Source organism: Oncorhynchus tshawytscha, linkage group LG22 (assembly GCF_018296145.1).
Source record: "Oncorhynchus tshawytscha isolate Ot180627B linkage group LG22, Otsh_v2.0, whole genome shotgun sequence".
Taxonomy (NCBI): domain Eukaryota; kingdom Metazoa; phylum Chordata; class Actinopteri; order Salmoniformes; family Salmonidae; genus Oncorhynchus; species Oncorhynchus tshawytscha.
Window position 1 is genome coordinate 29774347 of NC_056450.1, and position 18969 is coordinate 29793315.

The window sequence follows — 18969 nt, forward strand, 5'->3', positions numbered from 1 at the left end:
CTGCAACCGTCTGGATTTCAGGCCTCACTAGTAGTTCTTCAGGGAAACCGGGGTTCTTCAGACCTCTCTACCAGAATGGTTTGAGTAGAAGGTATCCCAGGAAATTTTGGAATTCCAGTAACTCTCGCCTGCCCACCAGGTGGCAGGGTGACAGGTTTTTTTGTTGTGTGAAACCGACATTTCCTCTCTTCTCGTCATCATCAGTTGAGCTTTCTATCATCCTCTCATATGCCTCTTTGATAACAGGATGAATTTGTAGTGTGCTAAGGAAACCTTCACCTTCCTTTTCTTTGCAAGCAGTCATAAGTTTCTTCACTACAGACGTATTTGTGCCGACCAGAATAGGCACATCACCTTTCATGGCCGGATCTGTACATACCAACACAAGTGCTTCCATGGTCTCTGCTACACCCACAACCGATCCTGAGAACTCAAGCTTCAGTGTCAAATTGCCATCATATGGACACTGATCAGAGCTAAGGCCCCACATCTCTAAGTTTCCTATAGGAATCAATGGCAAATGCGTCAAGTACTTGTCATAAAATGATCTGTAAAGTAGAGTAATCTGAGACCCGCTATCTAGTAAAGCTTTAGCGTAGATACCTTCAATCTGTACAGGAACGACAGAACTTGGACCAACTAAACCTGTAGGTAGCATGTCTTTCATGTCTTCATACTTGTGGCACTTGGCGGAACGTATCTTCACTGGGACGTCAGGCCGCTCCTTTACTGGGTCCCTCTGTAGTTTCCCATAGTCCGCTTTTATTTGATTAGGTGTGTGTTGACTTTCCTCAAGTTCTCTTCAACTTCACAGTTTCTCTTTAAATGGCCATCTTCTCCACATCTATAACAGAACACTCTGGGTTTGCTGTCAGCTTGTGTCTGTTCTTGTGATGGATTTAGTCTCTTCTTTTTGCTTTTAAATGCCACATCTGACCTTTGTGTGTCAGATTGAGCTGCTGTGACGTTAGCAGACATGAGTTGCGTCATTTCATTTTTAAAACTTTTATTTATTTTCTCAGCACTTCTATCTTGGTATTAGCTTTTTCGCAAACTGTGGCAACAGTCTTCGTTGTGTTCCTGTCTTGAATCATGTCCTCCTCCTCCCTTATTTCTTGTAGTAGTTCAGTAAAGCTTGGTGGTTCAAGTAGTTTATAGGTCATGCGAATACGAAGTGCAACCATGTCATGTGAGGATGCACCTCTCACTACTTGGCCAATGCGTATGCGATTAATCTCTGACAGCTCAATGCCTCCTTTTCGATAAACAGCATGCAGCAATTTGTCAAGTCTCAATAGGTAAGCTGAAAGCTTCTCTCCTTCACTTTGGAATGTGTTTCTGAACATTACCATGAGATCAGGTGCACTTTTGGTGGTACCGAATGCTGTTTCTAGAGCCTTGTATTCGAGCGCTGTAGCATGGGGGTTCCCTGTCTTGAAGAACCTCACAATGTCAGCAGCAGGCCCTTTAAGACTTTCTATTATTCTCTGTTTTTTCGCATTGTCGGTGCACTGCCATTCCTCCAGGTAAATGGTTGGTTTGCTCAGCCCATGCGTCATACTTTTCCTCTCCACTAGGACTGGGTTTCACACCTGAAAACATACGCAGCTTACAGTAAATCTGAGTCTCAGATGGCACATTATTGCATTTCTCTACCAGTGAACTGATGGCAGTAACCAGTTCAGTGTTCAGAGGGACTTACCAGGCCTTTAACATCAGCTACAGTCTTCCCTTTATGTCTTAGAAAGGATAATAGCTTCGCCTGAAAATCTTCACCCTCTCTCTCAACAGGAGATGTGGCTTGTGAAACTACATGTACAGGCCAGGGACCCAACTCTCCAGGTATCCCAGCAACACTTGGCACAGCTATTTCGTTAAAATTGTTTGATATCTCTACCAAAACATCCTGCTTTTTATCAGCTGAATAGGAACAACGACCATGCAGTCTAATTTTACCAAAAGCCTTTACATAAGTCAGCGTTTCCAGCAGAACCTCATCAGAAACATCCTCTGTCACATTGCTAAGGACAAATGCACGATTAATAGCGAGTTGTTTCTCTCTACACCAGGAAACAATGTCTTCCACACTCATGTTGTAAGTCTATGCCAATGTTAGCAATGTTAGAAAGAAAATGTTCAAATGGTGAGTCAGTATAGAATGTTAGTATAGATGTCAGCAGTGAAAACAGTGATCAAAAAAAAAGAATTACACCAGAGTCATTTCTGAAAATATCCATCAACAAAAACAAAATTCCCAGATGAGCACCCAAAAATGTAACCCTCTCACCACGCTCAAATTTGACTATCACGATATTAACTGAAGTAGAGTATCTCAACAGCATGGGATGTTAGGTGAGAAGGACATCTCCAATAAGAATCCCCATTGTAAACTATCTAGGGTGATGACAAATAGGGTATTAACTTCAGATGGAATGATTATAGGTTTTGTTATTGTATAAAGATATACTTTCCCATGCATTAAATTAAATTGAAACAGTAAATGACTCCACCAAGGCAACAAACATGAGGTTCAATATGTGTATTATTACATTTTCATAGCACCACATCAAAAGAAATAAAAATAATAAACCCCAATGAGTCGTGCACAACCCATGTTCAAATGATTTCAAGCTTGCTTAACACGCACCCCACCGTTGTGGTTACTCACTACTCGTAGCTATTCCGTCAGCGAAGTACAGCAGTTACTTGCAGGTTTCCTAACAAGATCCACAGCAAGCACAGCTATCAATGTAGACAGTACTCTTTAGCAGTAACCGATATCTCATGGGAACATGAACTCGTTAATCTTTCCCAAGCAATTCTCTCTCGGTTTCACAGGATGCTAGGCTAACCTCAAGGCTGTCCAATACCTCCATGATGAGACGGTAGCTTCAGTCTTTACTAAGTCTTTCTTAACAAAATTGTAACAACTCTCTTATAAAATAAAATCGGTATTTCCCTTCAAAACTCGGTAGGTATGGGTTTTGTTTTATTTTTAACGCCTTCTGTAAAAAAAAAAAAAATTCTTCACCAACGGTCATAATGTAATGTCCATCCTTTTTTCAACGTCTCTCTCCCTCTCTTTTTTCCCAGGCCTCCCGTTAACCAGGTCAACTCCCATTGGCCACAGCTTAACAAGCGACCTTATTGGTCAAAACTTAAACTTAAAAGTAAACCAACCTATTCACTTATACATTAAAGAAATATTTCTTCAAAAGTAATGCATTAACAACATTACAATTCAGGAGCAATTCAATCACCTTTTAAATATAATACCAATTAATTATAAGAAGAATAAACTCAATAATTGGTTCTAATAAGGGTATTACAATTGCTAAAGGTACGGCATAGGTGTAAACATTACTTTTTTAGCAATAGATAGCACTTGTATAGCCTAAGAAAGTAGCAGAAATGTGTAGAAAGTAATTTTTAATGCATTTTATTGAAGGGAAACAATAACAGTCTTGAACTTTTTTGGCAACATAGTGATATATTCTTATATATTGTACAATGAGGAATTAACCAACAAAATACTAGTCTTCTCCCATTTGTTTAACCATTGCCCCCACCCACAAGGTGTATAAACAACAACAATAAATAAGAATAAAATAAGATAATAGATACAAAACAAAAATGTGAAGAACATAAATCAATCAACTCTAATTAGCACATGTATGACAGTATGCAAGTGTGTGTGCATGGACTTTGTAGATGTATCTCACATGTGCAGCACATAGTATTTGTTTTACAGTCCTTCTTTGGGGGACAGAATTGGCATCTCCTCCTCTTGCCTGCCCCAGCTGCAGCCTCAGGTGGATCAGGACAAGATTCAGCCCCCTGAACAGCATTCACAAGCTCTGCAGAGGTTGTTGTGTGGGGGAGGCGCTCCCTTCTTTGAATGTGTGGGGTTACAAGTGCCTTTCCCAGCTGCTCCAGGAACACCCTCCTCTTGTTCCGCTTATCAGGCATCCAGGTAGGGTTGATCTTGTTCCATATCACGAAGGCATTGTATGAGGACACATCAATGATGTTATGGAAGATGACCAGGGGCCAGCGGGCAGTCATCCTCCTGCAGCTGTAAGTTCCAATCACCTTGTCCAGGTTGTCCACGCACCCTTTGTTGTGGTTGTATCCCAGGGTGGTGGCTGGCTTGTTCCTCTTTGGGAGGTAAGAAACTAGAGTGGTGGTGGGGTTGAAGGCAAACTTTGATGAGAAGGCCTCTCTCCCCCTTGTTGGGAGGCGTGCAGGGGGGCTCAGGCTTGTTCATTCTAACTGTGCCAACCATGGTGATCTTCCTCTTCCGGAGCTGCTGGCTGAGTGCAATCAGTAGCACACATAATCTCAATTTCTCATTGTGTGTGTGTGTCTTTGTGAATTTTGTGGTGTGTAAATGATTTTACAACTGCCGGGTCAAAAATGACCCTAAGACAATCTTTGTACCCTGGTGGTGTACAGCTTTCATGGAAATATGAACAAATGTGATGTTTCACTTTTTCTAATGTTGGGGTCACTCTAGGAAAAGTCATCAAATTTCAAGTTGAAAAATATAATTTAGGGGGTTTTCTCTGCTGTTAAACACATGTTGACCCTTAAGACAACACAAGGGTTAAATGGAAGAAGTTTGGAATCACCAAGATTCTTCATAGAGCTGGCCACCCGGGCAAACGGAGCAATCGGGGGAGAAGGGCCTTGGTCAGGGAGGTGAACAAGAACCTGATGGTCACTCTGACAGAGCTCCAGAGTTCCTCCGTGGAGATGGGAGAACCTTCCAGAAGGACAACCATCTCTGCAGCACTCAACCAATTAGGCCTTTATTGTAGATTGGCCAGACGGAACCACTCCTCAATAATAGGCACATGACAGCCCACTTGGAGTTTGCCAAAAGGCACCTATAGGACTCTCATACCATGAGAAAGATTTTCTGGTCTGATGAAACCAAGATTGAACTCTTTGGCCTGAATGCCAAGCGTCACGTCAGGAGCAAACCTGGCACCATCCCTATGGTAATGAATGGCAGCATCTTGCTGTGGGGATGTTTTTCAGAGGCAGGGACTGGTGAGACTAGTCAGGAACAAGGGAAAGACGAATGGAGCAAAGTACAGAAAGGTCCTTGATGAAAACCTGCTCAGAGTGCACAGGACCTTAGACTGGGGCGAATGACTTGAGGCTGTAATCGCTGCCAAAGGTGTGTGAACAAAGTACTGGGTAAAGGGTCTAAATACTTAAATGTAGTATTTCAGTTTTTTATTGTGCAAACATAAATACAAAAAAAAGTGCTTTGTCATTATGGGGTATTGTGTGTAGATTGAAGAGAGGGAAAAAACAATGGAATCTATTTTAGAATAAGGCTAACGTAACAACATGTGGAAAAAGTCCAGGGGTCTGAATACTTTCCCGAATGCACAGTATATTATGTCTAGTGTCACAGCGTGTCTTACTGGCTAACTCGCAACCAGTGGTGGAAAAAGTATCCAATACTTGAGTAAAAGTAAAGATACCTTAATTAAAAGAAAATGACTCAAGTAAAAGTGTAAGTCACCCAGTAAAATCTTACTTGATGAAAAGTAAAAAAGTGTTCAGTTTTAAATATACTTAAGCATCAAAATTAAATGTAATTGCTAAAATATACTTAAATATCAAAACTAAAAGTAAAAGTATAAATCATTTCAAATTCCTTATATTAAGCAAACCAGATGGCACGACTTTCTTGTTTTTTAAATGTACGGACAGCCAGGGGCACAATCCAACAATCAGATATAATTTACAAACAAAGCATTTGTGTTTAGTGAGTCTGCCAGATCAGATGCATTAGGGATGAGCAGGGATTTTCTCTTTTAGTGGGTGAATTAGACCATTTTCTTGTCCTGCACTTTTGAGTGTCAGGGAAAATGTATGGAGTAAAAAGTACATTATTTTCTTCAGGAATGTAGTTGTTGGGGTTGACAAAACGCATTTGTCCTTAACAGTGGTAGGCCTGATCACCGACAACGATGAGACAGCCTATAGGGAGGAGATCAGAGACCTGGCAGTGTGGTGCCAGGACAACAACCTCTCCCTCAATATGAGCAAGACAAACGAGCTGATCGTGGACTATAGGAAAAAGAGGGCTGAACAGGCCCCCATTAACATCGACTGGGCTGAAGTGGAGCGGGTCGAGAGTTAAGTCATTAAAAAATATAAATAGTAAAAGTCATCAAAAATATAAATAGTGAAGAATAGTACAGATACCCCAAAAAACAACTTAAGTAGTACTTTAAAGTATTTTTACTTCAGTTCTTTACACCACTGCTCACAACTAATGCAGCAAGCACCATACTATTGCAGTGGAGAATACAATATATTTTTCATAATTTTTGAAAAGTAGTTCCACTCATAAGAGTGCAAAGAATAAGCTAAATAAAACAATATACTTTCATGCGTCCTATTTTGTACTCAAGAGATTTTAAGAGAGATTTTATTGAATGAAATGAAAAGCCAGAGAGTTATGAAAAATGTGATTAGTTAAGGAGAATATGATTTACCGCCTTAAAATGCCAATTTTACAACCGTCTTAGAGGTGGAATATCTCTTCAGGATTGTTATATTGTCATATAAATGTAAAGTCGTCGACAGAGAATTTAGAGAAGGCCACTGAATTTTAGTACTTAAAAGATACTGAGCTTTCACACTCCAGAAGATTTATTTGGCATTGCGTTTTGTCAACAATATTAGTTTAACCTTAAGGTCAGAAATGGGTTGGACTTATCAGTACTAGTCATCTAGAACAACTCTTTATCTTGCATCTCACATCACAACCTATATAATTTCTCCCATATCTCTTGCTCCCAAAAACATTGAAAACCTTTGGAATGAATCTATTAATTGCTCTGATAATGATCACATTTAAGAAATTACACAACCACAGATTCTCACAACAAAGATTCAGAAAACAAACTGTCTTCAAATCTACTGCTTTTTTCTGGTCAATACCTTAGTGCATGCCAATATCTACTGTGTGTGTGTGTGTGTGTGTGTGTGTGTGTGTGTGTGTGTGTGTGTGTGTGTGTGTGTGTGTGTGTGTGTGTGTGTGTGTGTGTGTGTGTGTGTGTGTGTGTATTCATGTACCTCATGTGTACCTGTATGACAAATGTGTTTTTTCATTCAATTATGATCTGCTATCAGTTATCTGTGCAGGGGCTGTGATTTGTTATGTGGACAATGGTGCTCCCTGGAACACCTCCTGGTTACAAACTGTAATGAGAACAACACCACTGTTGCCATGGAGACCACAAAGCAAGATTTGTCACCTTGGACTGATAAGGCTGCTGTAGTAGTTATTTTATTTTATATTTTTAGGAGGAGGGGTGGTTTGTTGGGTTTGTTGTTTTCAGAAGGGATTTAGGATTTTTTTTTGACGCATTTTGACACACCCCTTTTGATGCATATCTTCATCAGAGATGAAACCATCAAGGTCACCTGTCTCAATATTTATTGACAAAGATATTTCATCAGATGGGTATCAGTCTTTTTCTGATTTTGACAACTTGTTGCCATCTTGCCAAAAAGCAAGAGCAACAGGCAGGACTACAGGCTAACTCCTCAATTAGATTTTACATTGCTCTTCCTAAACAAATGATTGACTAATTAGTACTAATTAGTGGGGAATGCCCTCAATCAACAAGTGCCCAGTTTGTACTTATATTTCTGTAAAATGTATTAAATGTAGTTCTACAGATCATGAATATCATAAAATAAGGCCATTATAAGGATTTTTTTATGACCATTTTTACAGGCCATAACCTTACCCTGAGTTGGAGAGTCTCCACCCACTGTCCGATGGGCCTGTATTCAGGAACACTGGAGTTGGTCATCTGAAACTGGAACAGGTCGTAGCGTCCCGGGGCGTCGCCGTTTTTATTAAACATAACCGACGTGCCTGCACTACCTGCAGGGACACAGAAGGAAGGAATGATAGAAACATGTTTATATTGAGTAGATCTAATGTATTCGGAAAGTTTTCAGACCCCTTGACTTTTTCCACATTTTGTTATGTTACAGCCTTATTTTAAAATGGATTAAATAAAATATTGTACTCATCAATCTACACACTATGCTCCATAATGACAAAGTGAAAATAGGTTTTTAGAAATGTTTTAAAAATAAAAACAGAAATACATTATTTATATAAGTAATCAGACCCTTTGTTATGAGACTCGAAATTGAGCTCAAGTGCATCCTGTTTCCATTGATCATCCTTGAGATGTTTCTACAACTTGATTGGAGTCCACCTGTGGTAACTTCTATTGAATGGACATTATTTGTAAAGGTGCACAGCTGTCTATATAAGGTTCCACAGTTGACAGTGAATGTCAGAGCAAAAACCAAGCCATGAGGTTGAAGGAATTGTCCATAGGGCTCCGAGACAGGATTGTGTCGAGGCACAGATCTAGGGAAGGGTACCAACAAATGTTGGCAGCATTGAAGGTCCCCAAGAACACAGTGTCCTCCATCATTCTTAAATGGAAGAAGTTTGGAACCACCAAGACTCTTCCTAGAGCTACCACCCGGGCAAACTGAGCAATCAGGGGAGAAGGGCCTTGGTCAGGGAGGTGACCAAGAACCCGATGGTCTTTCTGACAGAGATCCAGAGTTCCTCTGTGGCGAAGGGAGAACCTTCCAGAAAGACAACCGTCTCTGCAGCACTCCACCAATTGGCCCTTTATTGTAGAGTTGCCAGATGGAAGCCACTCCTCAGTAAAAGGCACATGATAGCCCTCTTGGAGTTTGCCAAAAGGCACCTAAATGACTCTCAGAACATGAGAAACAAGATTCTCTGGTCTGGTGAGACCAACATTGAATTCTTTGGCCTGAATGCCAAGAGTCATGTCTGGAGGACACCTGGCACCATTCCTACCGTGAAGTAGGTGTCATGACTGTCCTGTGAGCATCCAGATGGGTCGGATCATCTTTGCAGAAAATAACTTCAGCCAGACCTCCTCTCACCCGCGGAGGGGGGAGAAGGGAGCTGGTGGGGGGTTGACAGTTCACACCCTGTTGTAAATCAAGGATTAGAACCTTCAGCCATCTCCTTCTCCAAATTCACACAAGAATGTTTCTTTGTTTCACAGACATTTTCCCGTCAAAACTTTAACATGTTTTCAAGTGAATACGGGAAAAATATTTCGAACATAGATCGTGGGGAATGGTCAGGGTCGATCTAAAGAATAATAATGTAATTCTGGTTGTTTTTTGTGTCATCATTAAACATGTTAAAAACTAAATACTGTAACTTGAAAAGTATACACACTACATGTAAGTCTCTGTCCTCTAGGTTATGTATGAAATAGAGAAAATGATGAAAGTGTTTTTGTTAAGTTGGGGATGTGATCGTAGAACCTATAAGAGGAAATTGTTTCTACAACTTTGTACAAATGAGTAGTCACCACCCCTTGAATGTGGTCAGAGAGTGTGTCAGCCTCACGAACTGCCCCTTTTGAATGAACTGTATAAAATAGTGAGTTAAGAATTAACATATCAGACCAGAGAGGCATGTAGCTGCGGCTCATGTCCAAAGTGGTTTGAACTTTGAAATCTCAACACGAGGTAGAGACGATGAAGTTACCTCCTGGACAATCACTGGTACGGCTGATTAGCTGTCCTAAGTAAAGTATCTAGAAAAGCGAATTTACAGTGACTTGCGAAAGTATTCGGCCCCTTTGAACTTTGCGACCTTTTGCCACATTTCAGGCTTCAAACATAAAGATATAAAACTGTATTTTTTTGTGAAGAATCAACAACAAGTGGGACACAATCATGAAGTGGAACGACATTTATTGGATATTTCAAACTTTTTTAACAAATCAAAAACTGAAAAATTGGGCGTGCAAAATTATTCAGCCCCTTTACTTTCAGTGCAGCAAACTCTCTCCAGAAGTTCAGTGAGGATCTCTGAATGATCCAATGTTGACCTAAATGACTAATGATGATAAATACAATCCACCTGTGTGTAATCAAGTCTCCGTATAAATGCACCTGCACTGTGATAGTCTCAGAGGTCCGTTAAAAGCGCAGAGAGCATCATGAAGAACAAGGAACACACCAGGCAGGTCCGAGATACTGTTGTGAAGAAGTTTAAAGCCGGATTTGGATACAAAAAGATTTCCCAAGCTTAAACATCCCAAGGAGCACTGTGCAAGCGATAATATTGAAATGGAAGGAGTATCAGACCACTGCAAATCTACCAAGACCTGGCCATCCCTCTAAACTTTCAGCTCATACAAGGAGAAGACTTATCAGAGATGCAGCCAAGAGGCCCATGATCACTCTGGATGAACTGCAGAGATCTACAGCTGAGGTGGGAGACTCTGTCCATAGGACAACAATCAGTCATATATTGCACAAATCTGGCCTTTATGGAAGAGTGGCAAGAAGAAAGCCATTTCTTAAAGATATCCATAAAAAGTGTTGTTTAAAGTTTGCCACAAGCCACCTGGGAGACACACCAAAGATGTGGAAGAAGGTGCTCTGGTCAGATGAAACCAAAATTGAACTTTTTGGCAACAATGCAAAACGTTATGTTTGGCATAAAAGCAACACAGCTCATCACCCTGAACACACCATCCTCACTGTCAAACATGGTGGTGGCAGCATCATGGTTTGGGCCTGCTTTTCTTCAGCAGGGACAGGGAAGATGGTTAAAATTGATGGGAAGATGGATGGATGGAGCCAAATACAGGACCATTCTGGAAGAAAACCTGATGGAGTCTGCAAAAGACCTGAGACTGGGACGGAGATTTGTCTTCCAACAAGACAATGATCCAAAACATAAAGCAAAATCTACAATGGAATGGTTCAAAAATAAACATATCCAGGTGTTAGAATGGCCAAGTCAAAGTCCAGACCTGAATCCAATTGAGAATCTGTGGAAAGAACTGAAAACTGCTGTTCACAAATGCTCTCCATCCAACCTCACTGAGCTCGAGCTGTTTTGCAAGGAGGAATGGGAAAACATTTCAGTCTCTCGATGTGCAAAACTGCTGGAGACATACCCCAAGCAACTTACAGCTGTAATCACAGCAAAAGGTGGCGCTACAAAGGATTAACTTAAGGGGGCTGAATAATTTTTCACAGTTTTACATCTTTATGTTTGAAGCCTGAAATGTGGCAAAAGGTCGCAAAGTTCAAGGGGGGCGAATACTTTCGCAAGGCACTGTAAGTGGGACCATTCTACTACTCTTCTCAAATCACCGTAGTACGCTACTATCATCCTCCCAATGGGAAGCATCGTCACGGCTGGCTAGCCTATCTTCAAAGAGGCCGCTTCAGGAGCAAATGGAAAGTAGAATAAACTGTAGTTCTGTTCAGGACTACACGACAAGTCAACCGATACCGGACCGTGGTAGAGAACAATGGTAAAAGATGAGTGGGGACCCCTTTTGAACAATCAGAGCCTTACAAGGGTGCCGCAAAAAGGCCCAACAACCTTTCCAATAAGCATGGTCCCAACAGAAATCCACAAAGAACCAAGACATTTACACGTAAACACATTCATCATTTCTTTTTCCAAACGGGCGGCGGTTTGTGTGCAAAGAATATGATTACTGTGAGAGTAGTTTCTAAATGTACCAAAGTATTATGTCTCTGTCTCTCTCTCTCGCGCCCTCTCTGTCTTTTTTTGTACCAAGCCGCCATATTGTGTCAGCCCGTGTTATCAATTAGTTAGCGAGTAAATAAATAATTAAACAAATTTGTGGAGTATTGAGTCATAAGTAAGACTGGGGTTTTTGCAGATGCAGGAGGTTACGACTGTTCAGAATGATGATATGATAGGAGGTTAAGATTAATGAGTTGACTGTTTATAGATGTAATAGCTAAAGACCATCAGACTTTATTTTGGGAGATGGTAACTCTTTAAAGAACTGCTCTCGTGGTTCCCCAAATCCTAATGAGATGATTGTTACATTATTCATTTGATTGGGAAACAGTTAACAATAGTTAGATGATTAGATAAAAAACAGTCATCAGATTAATGAAAGCAAAGTCACGACAATGGTGGTTGCGGCATCATGCTGTGGGGACTGGGCAGTGACTTGGAGACTTCTCAGGATCGAGGGAAAGATGAACTAGGTAAGTACAGAGAGATCCTTGATGAAAAGTCCCAAACAAATCAAGGGGTCTGAATACTTTCCAAATACACTGTATTTGTGCGAAGATTTGAATTACACATGCATATTTTAAGTTAAGACTAATAAAGGCCTGGGGTTAGTCTTCAGCGCACATTGGTCCAACAGTACATCAACCTCAGTGAGAGAAAAACTCTCAGTGAGAGAAAAAATTAACATTTAACCACGTGTCCCTTGTTCGGTCTATAAAAGGTTCCGTGGGCATCAAGGGCCACAGGGTGTGTTCATGTGCTGATAGCCTATTCATAATGACCATTTCCCCTCATTATAATGCTAGCAAGACCAGCTAGCTCCCTACGGACTGATGATGGCTCTGCTGTGCTATAGACCTCACCTGTGTTCCCTGTGAAAGAGCATGTGCTGAGTCTAGCCAACACCACACCACAGCCCTAGATTTCACATCTCAGCACTTCAGCATCAGATCTGTGTGATACACCATTAGATAGATGTGCAGCATCATTGGAGTGGTGTGCAGCTGTAGGTTATCACAGCTCTGCATTAGGAATATCATATGGTGGCCATTCTACAAGACGTTTGCACATTTCCTCAGGTCAAAAGCAAACCTTCTCAATCACACATGCTGTACAGGAAATTAAGATAAATAGGTCAGCCACAGAATCATAGGATCCGCATCTGGTCCCAATTTGTAGCAGCCTGTCTCAAGCAGAGAATCGTAGATTTGGCTTATTAGCTTACTGAAGGTTCTGGACACCTGAAACACGCTACTGGAGAAATGACATTTGGATGAAGTGTGCATGTGTGCGACTGTGTGTGTGCGACTGTGTTTGTGTGTGTTCGCGTGCGTGCATATGTGTATACATCTGTACGTTTCTGTGTGTTAAGACCTCACCATAATAAAGAGGTTCTGAGAAACAAGTGTCTCTTTTGATGTGACATAGAGTGCTAGGTCGACTGTCGTAATAGAACTGGCTATAAAACCTGTAGAAGGAAAAGGATATATCCAAAATGGTTTTAGGTGACACGTTGCCTTTGTGTTTTGTATAGGACAAGAATCCGGAATCCTCCAACCAAGATTTTGAGAAAACCATGAAATTAACTGAAAGAAATTTTTTTTGCAACCCTATGTAGAACGTTGTCTTGTGAGATACAAGCTGTACCCCAACGCTCCACACGTTTCCTTTTAGTTTGTGTCAGTATTGACTGTCAGTAGCCTACACAGCAGTTATTTTCCCAAAAGACACCATCATTGAACATTTTACTAAAGAGCAAGGCCAAAATCTCCCCTCATACAGCAAGCAGAGAGATGACAGTAAGTAAAACAAGCTCATTTAGACCTAAAGGATGCAGAAATCTAATGGGAGGACCCAATACGACATTCAAAGTATGTACAGTTGGGCCAAATACTGTATTTTGGCACACTTGCACTTTTCCTACATAATGCTTGATTTCATGTCAAATTTCATTTGAAAAAAACTTTGGGTCTCCACACCTTTGCCCAGGATTTAGGATTGTTTAGGTGTTTTTTTTAGAATTTCAAATCAGGCTTTCTTGTGTCTCATTCAGCAGTGGGGTCTTCCTATGTTTGCTACAACCAAATGAAACATTCAAAGAAACCAACAACCTCCTTACAATCAAACATGGGGGCGGTTTGATAATGGCTTTGCTGCCTCTGGTACTGGCAATCTTGAGTGTGTGCAAGACATCATAAAATCAGAAACACAGTATTGGAGAAATGAAATACAGGTATGTGGCCTGACTTTTGTGTGTGTGTGTGTGTGTGTGTGTGTGTGTGTGTGTGTGTGTGTGTGTGTGTGTGTGTGTGTGTGTGTGTGTGTGTGTGTGTGTGTGTGTGTGTGTGTGTGTGTGTGTGTGTGTGTGTGTGTGTGTGTGTGTGTACACAGTGCATTCGGATAGTATTCAGACCCCTTGACTTCTTCCACATTTTGTTACATTACAGCCTTATTCTAAAATTGGTTAAATAAATAAAAAATCTAAACACAATACCCCATAATAACGAAACGAAAACAGGGTTCGTAATAATGATGGTCGGACCAAGGCACAGCGTACTTCGAGTTCCACATATTTGAATGAATAAGTGAAACTGAAAACACAATAACCAAACTTACAAAGACCCGTGACTACGTAGCGTCAAACACACTATACATAAACAGTGGCCAGACGGAAGCCATTCCTCAGTAAAAGGCACATGACAGCCCGTTTGGAGTTTGACAAGAGTCACTTAAAGGACTCTCAGACCAAGAGAAACAAGATTTTCTGGTCTAATGAAATCAAGATTGAACTCGCTACCCTGAATGCCAAGCATCATGTCTGGAGGAAACATGGCACCATCTCTATGGTGATGGATGGTGGTGGTAGCATCATGCTGTGGGCATGTTTTTCAGTGGCAGGGACTAGGAGACTAGTCAGGATCGAGGGGAAGATGAATGGAGCAAAGTACAGAGAGATCCTTGATGAAAACCTGCTCCAAAGTGCTCAGGACCTCAGACTGGAGCAAAGGTTCACCTGCCTACAGGACAATGACCCTACGCACACAGCCAAGACAACGCAGGAGTGGTTTCGGGACAAGTCTCTGAATGTCCTTGAGTGGCCCAGCCAAAGCCCGAAATTGAACCCGATCGAACATCTCTGGAGAGACTTGAAGATAGCTGTGCAGCAATGCTCCCCATCCAATCTGACAGATCTTGATAGGATCTGCAGAGAAGAATGGGAGAAAATCCCCAAATACAGGGGTGCCAAGCTTGTAGCTTCATACGCAAGAAGATTAGAGACTGTAATCGCTGCCAAAGTTGCTTCAACAAAGCACTGAGTAAAGGGTCTGAATACTTATGTAAATGGTCTGAATACTTTTGTAAATTCGAGAAACCTGTTTTTGCTTTGTCATTATGGGGTATATAAATTGATGACAGAAAAAAACAATTTCATCCATTTTAGAATAAGGCTGTAACGTAACAAAATGTGGAAAAAGTCAAGGGGTCTGAGGACTTTCCTAATGCACTGTACATCTGTATGTTTCTGTGTGTTAACACCTCACCATAATGAGGAGGTCCCAGAGAATCAAGTGTCTCTTTTGATGTGACATAGAGCGCTATACAACACCCAGTAAGGTCGATGGCCCTCATACAGCCATTGTTAGAGACTGTATTACTCCTTCAGTTTAACAGTGAGTTAACCTTGGCTGTGACTACAATAATTCAAAGGCATAGGAGAAACCATTTTTTATTTAGGACGGGGGGACTCGGAGCAGATGTGGAAATGGAATTGACTGCAGTGATGTCTCTATAAAATATGTTAAAGGCAAAGGACCAATAACACCTGTCCAAAATGGTTTTGGGGGACATGCTGCCTTTGTGTTTTGTGTAGGACGTTGTATTTATGAGATAAAGTCTGTACCCCAACGCTGCACACCTTTCCTTTTAGTTTCTGTCAGTAGGGACTGTCAGTAGGGACTGTCAGTAGGGACTGTCAGTAGGGACTGTCAGTAGGGACTGTCAGTAGGGACTGTCAGTAGCATACATGCCAGTTTTTCCCCCAAGGACATTTGTCATTGAACATTCTGCTAAAGAGCAAGAAAAAATCTCCCCTCATACAGCAAGCAGAGAAATGACAGGGAGTAAAACAAGCTCATTTAGATGCACCATACATACAGGAAGAGACCTAAAGACTGCAGAAATCTAATGGGAGGACCCAATCCGACACTCAAAGTTTGTACAGTTGTTGCCAAATACTGTATATTGGCACCTTTGCACTTTTCTTACATAATGCCTGATTTCTTGTCAAATAAGTAGAATTTGTAAAAAAATATATATATATATATATTATATTATATATATAGTCTCCACACCTTCACATTGGATTTTCAACGTTGCAGAACCAATTGTATTTTTGTAAACTTAAGTAATTTACACAATAAACACAAATGGCATGGATTTTTTTTACATGCCGGAGCTAATACATGGTTTCACAGCCTTTGGCCAAGATAACTGTAGACAAACAGTTATTATAGCCATCAATGAGCTTTCTGCACCTTTCTCCTGGCAATTTGGCCCACTTTTCAGCAGAACACTGCTCTAATTCTTCAATATTTGAGGGGTGCTCTCCACCAACGCTGTTTTCAGATCTCGCGTAGGTTTTGGATGTGATTCAGGTCTGGACTCTTTGCTGGCCACTCCAGAACAGTCCAGCATCTTTTCTTGAACCTTTCCTGGGTGTTTTTTGTGTGTTTTGGGGTTTGTTGTCCTGCTGGAAGACCCACAACTTTCAATGGATACCCAGTTTTTAGACGCGGGTTGAACACTGTACTCCAATACAGTATGTTGATTATATGCTGATTTCATGATGCCTCAAACATTTTCAGGGGCCCCCAGTACCAGAGGCCGCAAAGCAACCCCACAGCATTATCAAACTTCCCCCATGTTTGACTGAGGGTGTTCTTTTCATTGAATGCTTCATTTGGTCATCAGTAAACACAGTGCTGATCAGTATTCGGCAAAGATTAAAGATCTAATTTAGTTTATTTGGGCCAAAGAACATTTCCCCAGGATTTAGGCTTATTTAGGTGTGTTTTTGAGAATTTCAACCAGGCTTTCTTGTGTCTCCTTCAGCAGTGGGGTCTTCCTATGTTTGGCAATGACCAAATTAAGCATTAAAAAAACCGACACCCTCCTTACAATCAAACATGGGGAGGTTTGATAATACTGTGTGTGGCATCATGACATCACAAACACAGTATTTGAGAAATTAAATAAGGGGCTTGATTCATGTGTGTGTGTGCGTGGTTGTGTGTTTATATCTGCATGTTTCTGTGTGTTAACACCTCACCATAATGAGGAGGTCCCTGAGAATCAAGTGTCTCTTTTGATGTGACATAGAGCGCTATACAACACCCAGTAAGGTCGATGGCCCTCATACAGCCATTGTTAGAGACTGTATTACTCCTTCAGTTTAACACCTTGGCAGTAAATACAATAATTCAAAGGCATAGGAGATACCATTTTTTATATAGGACGGGGGGGGACTCAGATCGGATGTGGAATGGGAATTGACTGTAGTATTAGCTCTTTAAAATGTGTTTATGGAAAAGGACCGATAACACCTGTCCAAAATGATTTTGGGGGACATGCTGCCTTTGAGTTTGTGTAGGACATAGTCTTTGTGAGATACAGTCTGTACCCGAAAAATGCACATCTTTTCTTTTAGTTTAGACACTTTTTGTGTCAGTAGGGACTGTCAGCTGCCTAGATGCCAGTTTTTTTTTCTCCCAAGGACATTTGTCATTGAACATTCTACTAAAGAGCAAGACAAAAATCTCCCCTCATACAGCAAGCAGAGAGATGACAGTAAGTAAAACAAGCTCATTTAGATGCACCATACATACAGGAAGAGACCTAAAGGATGCAGAACTCTCATGGGAGGACCCAATCCGACACTCAAAGTTTGTATGACCATCAAAGTCAATAAGTTGCTTAAGTTTTCTCGATAAGATTCCTGTGCATTAGTCATACACAATTCACTACCTTAATTCACTACCAGCTTTTGAAATGGCAGTGTTAATGGTCTGCAAGGTGTATTAGAAGAGCTCAATTGGGTTCAGACGAGGGGAGTTAATTCCCTGAATAACCCAGGTGAAGTCACTGAAACAACTTTCACTCTGTGTGTGCAGAATATGAATAGGTTGTCTAGGGCCCCATTCAGCCCTATCTGGACTGTGTGTAATGAACATGAGACTAGCAGGACCATTCGTGTCGATGCATTGTACATAACAATACATGACTTGAACACTTCCCATCCTTTCCTCCCTCACATACAGTATATTGGGGAAGCCAGCTGACCAGGTTTATGCCTGGACATTTGGCAGATAGACAATGGTTTGTGTCAAGGCAATTTATTGTCAGTTGTCATAATATAACATTAGCTGTCATGAATGTTAAATACATCAGTATTATGTCAGTATTATGACACAACTATGTAGCCCTTAAGACAACAGGCTCATGTAAAGTGTTACATTTCCAATACTTGTACTAAACATATGGCTGCAGAAAGGCAGAATCCTCTTTACTATGAAACTGAAACAAAAACACACACACACACAGCTGTGGTAGTCAACAATCTGCCACTTCTGCTTCCAACAGACAGAGAACAGAGTTGTTGACATACTGTATCTTGTTGTTGACAAGGTGTTGACATAGTACAGTGTAAGCAGTGGGTATGACAGGACTACAAGACTGTCTTGTTCTACGCCCATGGAAATACAAAGAATCACACACACACAGATTAACACACACACAAACACTCACAGTCTGCCAGTAAGCAAACAATTAAGCAGCGTGGCTCTCCATGCAGATAGAAAGCCATTACAAACGCCATTCTATTTTATATTTCACGTTATTTCCAAGGGAACAAAATTATCTGTGTGGACAGCTTTGTGTGAGCGCTGTATGAGATGAAAGATTCATACGTTCGCATGGGGCTCTGAACTAAGACATGACAAGAGTGCACTGCTGCTGTGCTGTGTCGAGCAGTGTGGGTGGGCTGGGGGCTCTACTGCTGCTGTGCTGTGTCGAGCAGTGTGGGTGGACTGGGGCTCCACTACTGCTGTGCTGTGTCGAGCAGTGTGGGTGGACTGGGGGCTCCACTACTGCTGTGCTGTGTCGAGCAGTGTGGGTGGACTGGGGGCTCTACTGCTGTGCTGTGTCGAGCAGTGTGGGTGGGCTGGGGGCTCTACTGCTGCTGTGCTGTGTCGAGCAGTGTGGGTGGACTGGGGCTCCACTACTGCTGTGCTGTGTCGAGCAGTGTGGGTGGACTGGGGGCTCTACTGCTGCTGTGCTGT

At 41.4% G+C, this 18969-nt stretch overlaps 1 protein-coding gene across 2 annotated transcripts in view; it reads right to left on the reverse strand.

The window, feature by feature from the left end:
* LOC112222287 (metabotropic glutamate receptor 7) overlaps positions 1-18969 on the reverse strand; it is a 120682-nt gene that overhangs the window by 39683 nt on the left and 62030 nt on the right. For both annotated transcript variants that reach the window (XM_042304061.1, XM_024385041.2), the window contains one exon: positions 7785-7924. In XM_042304061.1, coding sequence (XP_042159995.1) covers positions 7785-7924 — 140 coding nt within the window. The remainder of the gene's footprint in view (positions 1-7784; positions 7925-18969) is intronic.